At 57.1% G+C, this 2,491-nt stretch overlaps 1 protein-coding gene across 1 annotated transcript in view; it reads right to left on the bottom strand.

The window, feature by feature from the left end:
• TIMM44 (translocase of inner mitochondrial membrane 44 homolog (yeast)) overlaps positions 1 to 2,491 on the bottom strand; it is a 14,184-nt gene that overhangs the window by 1,532 nt on the left and 10,161 nt on the right. The window contains exons 11-12 of the mRNA XM_010828274.1: positions 884 to 973; positions 257 to 367 (exon numbers count right to left, since the gene is read on the bottom strand). Of these exons, the coding sequence (XP_010826576.1) occupies positions 257 to 367; positions 884 to 973 (201 nt within the window). The remainder of the gene's footprint in view (positions 1 to 256; positions 368 to 883; positions 974 to 2,491) is intronic.

Below are 2,491 nucleotides of genomic sequence, written 5' to 3'. Positions count from 1 at the left end.
CCACACCAGAAGGAGGGCAGGGTGATGCTGCAGCCAGGTCAGGGCTGGGAGGGAGCAGGGAGCGGGTCTGGGGTGTTGGCCTGGGTCTGGGATCCAGAGTAAAGGCTGGGGCAGAGGCTGGGACTCAGGACTTGGTCAAACCAGACAGACCAGTGGCCCTCTGACCTCCACCAGGCCCAGAGCAACATGCCGTCCTGGTGCCCTGCACTGCAGGGAACTCAGTGCGTGCCCTGCCCCTCCCTTCCTGCCCACTTACCGGGTCACCCTCGACCACTTCGCCTTTGGGGTTCTTGATCACCATCACCATCTGGGCCTGGAAGGTGATGATCAGCACTGGCCCCTGCTCCATCATCTTGCCCATGGCCAGCTGCAGGGGGTGGGGACAAGGTGGATGGGCCTCAGAGAGTGGTCCCTGGTGCCTTCCTTGCAGCCCCCATCCAGGGGCAGACCCGAGCTTCAGCACCCCAGGCCTACCGCCTCCCACTGGTCTGTTTCCAGTGGGAACTTCCCAACTGTAAGCAGAATCGGACAGGATCCCTGGACTGAGGCTTTGTGGACACACAGAGGCCTCTCAGAGCCACCCGTCTTCCATATGGGTGTGGGCTCCCCACAGAGTCGTGGCAGAGAGACCAGTGGGGGCCTGAGTGGTCCCAAAAGAGCCCCCACCTTTCTCAGTGAGAGTCCTGGCCTCAGGAGTCCCTGGATCTGGGCAGCAGCACCCCTGGGCCACCACTTGCTTGAGAATTCCCAACTCCAGGACTATGGAAACCCTTCAGTGAAAGCGACCCTACTCCTCCAGGGACAAGGAACTCACCCTTCCCAGCTGAGCACAATTCAGAGAAGCACCCCTGCCCCTCCCCCCCACCCTGGAAGAGGCACTCACATCGATGTGGTCAATGTCCAGGATGCGGGAGTGGAACTGGAGGCCCAGAGCCTTGGCCTGCTGGATTGGGTGGGCCAGTTGGCTGTAGGTCTGCAACAAGAAGCCGAACATGCCCATGGGACCGGTTACCCTCGAGCAAGCCATGCCAAGGCACCTAGGAGCCAGGGGCACCACACACCCCAGGCCAGTAGTGGGCTCACAGGCAGGGTTTCAAGCTTTCAGCTTGTGTACCTCCCAAAAAGGGCTCTCGCGCCAGGAGTGACAGATGCCAGGATCAGGCAGGCTGGTGCCACCCTCTTGCTGGCGCGAGTCACACACTTCCCTCTCATTACCAAGACAACACCGTATCACCACTATTGAAAGCGGTATTAATCAGTGAGGTCGGGAATGCTCCTGGAACGCAAACAGGAACATGCTCCCAGAGAGGTAAGTTGAGGCCTCTCTGGCTGATGCAGAACATTCTCCTGTGGATCCTGGCCTGGAACCAAACGCTTTTTTCTAGGATTCATCCTGCCCCATGGCTGCGCTGAGGTGAGCTGCCTGGGTCTGCCTGCTTCTCCCTGACCAGCGCCTGTGGGTGGCTTTCGGCCGCAGGCAGCCTGTTTCTCCTATGGGGGCAAAGACACCATAGCCCTCTTGTGCCTGCTCCCAAGCCTGGGATATGGCAATCTCGCATCTCAATGGAAGACATTCCAACAGCACCCACTTTTTATGCAACTAACGGACCCACCAAATGAAAAGAAAAAAAAAGGTGCCAATCTGAGTTCTGGTGTGCTTTCTTAAAGATGACATTCTCAGAACGCCCTGGGGTGAGTGGCTTCAACTTCAGCTGTGTTTCTAGGGGCACCAGCAGCAGCTCGCGGGTAGAGATAACCAGTCACATCTTAACAGTCCCAAAGTTAAAAAAAAAAAAAAAAAACCAACCCACTCATAAACGCCTGCTGGATTAGTCACCGTGCAGGGGAGTATTTAAAAAGAAAACCTGACATCTTCTCCTCTGCTTTTCCCAACTTGTTTGTGAGCTGGGTACAGCAGAGAATCAGCCAAAAGAGATTCTGGATTATTTAGTATCAAGAAGCTGGGGGTGAAGAAAAACAAACTCCCAGAAGACACAGGTCAGGGAGCCAGAAGGATGGGGCAAGGTGGCCCCGTGGGGCCAAGCAGGCTGCCAGGAAGGGACGGGGCAGACGGGGTGCTCCCAAGGCCGCCTGACCCGTCACCACGCAGCCCAGCCCTTCCTGTGGCCTGGGACCTGGAGTTGGAGCTCCAGCTAGGCCTCCTTAAGACACGCAGCTCTTACCCACGCAGAAATATATCAATGTCTGCTTGGATCTATGTTTGAGGATCTCGTGATGAGAAAAACAGCTAATGAATCCATCCAATGCCACCTGTGTGGGAGCTCTGCTTTGGTGTCCCCAAAGCACCCTCTTGATTCCCAAGGGATGAGCCCAGTGATGCAACCCTGGCCTTGGGAAGGGGGGCCATGGGGCCTCACACCCCACTTGCTGGCCAGCACCTGTGACCCCCATGCACAGAGTGAACATCTGATGCACCCCAGGGTTCTCCAGTATCCCTTTCCACCCACTTCCCTGACCCCTGGATCCCCAG

The sequence above is a fragment of the Bison bison genome, unplaced genomic scaffold, assembly GCF_000754665.1.
Source record: "Bison bison bison isolate TAMUID 2011002044 unplaced genomic scaffold, Bison_UMD1.0 scf7180017864492, whole genome shotgun sequence".
NCBI classification, from domain to species: domain Eukaryota; kingdom Metazoa; phylum Chordata; class Mammalia; order Artiodactyla; family Bovidae; genus Bison; species Bison bison.
The sequence above is the reverse complement of the archived record's forward strand: the minus strand, read 5'-3'. Positions and strand labels throughout refer to the sequence as shown.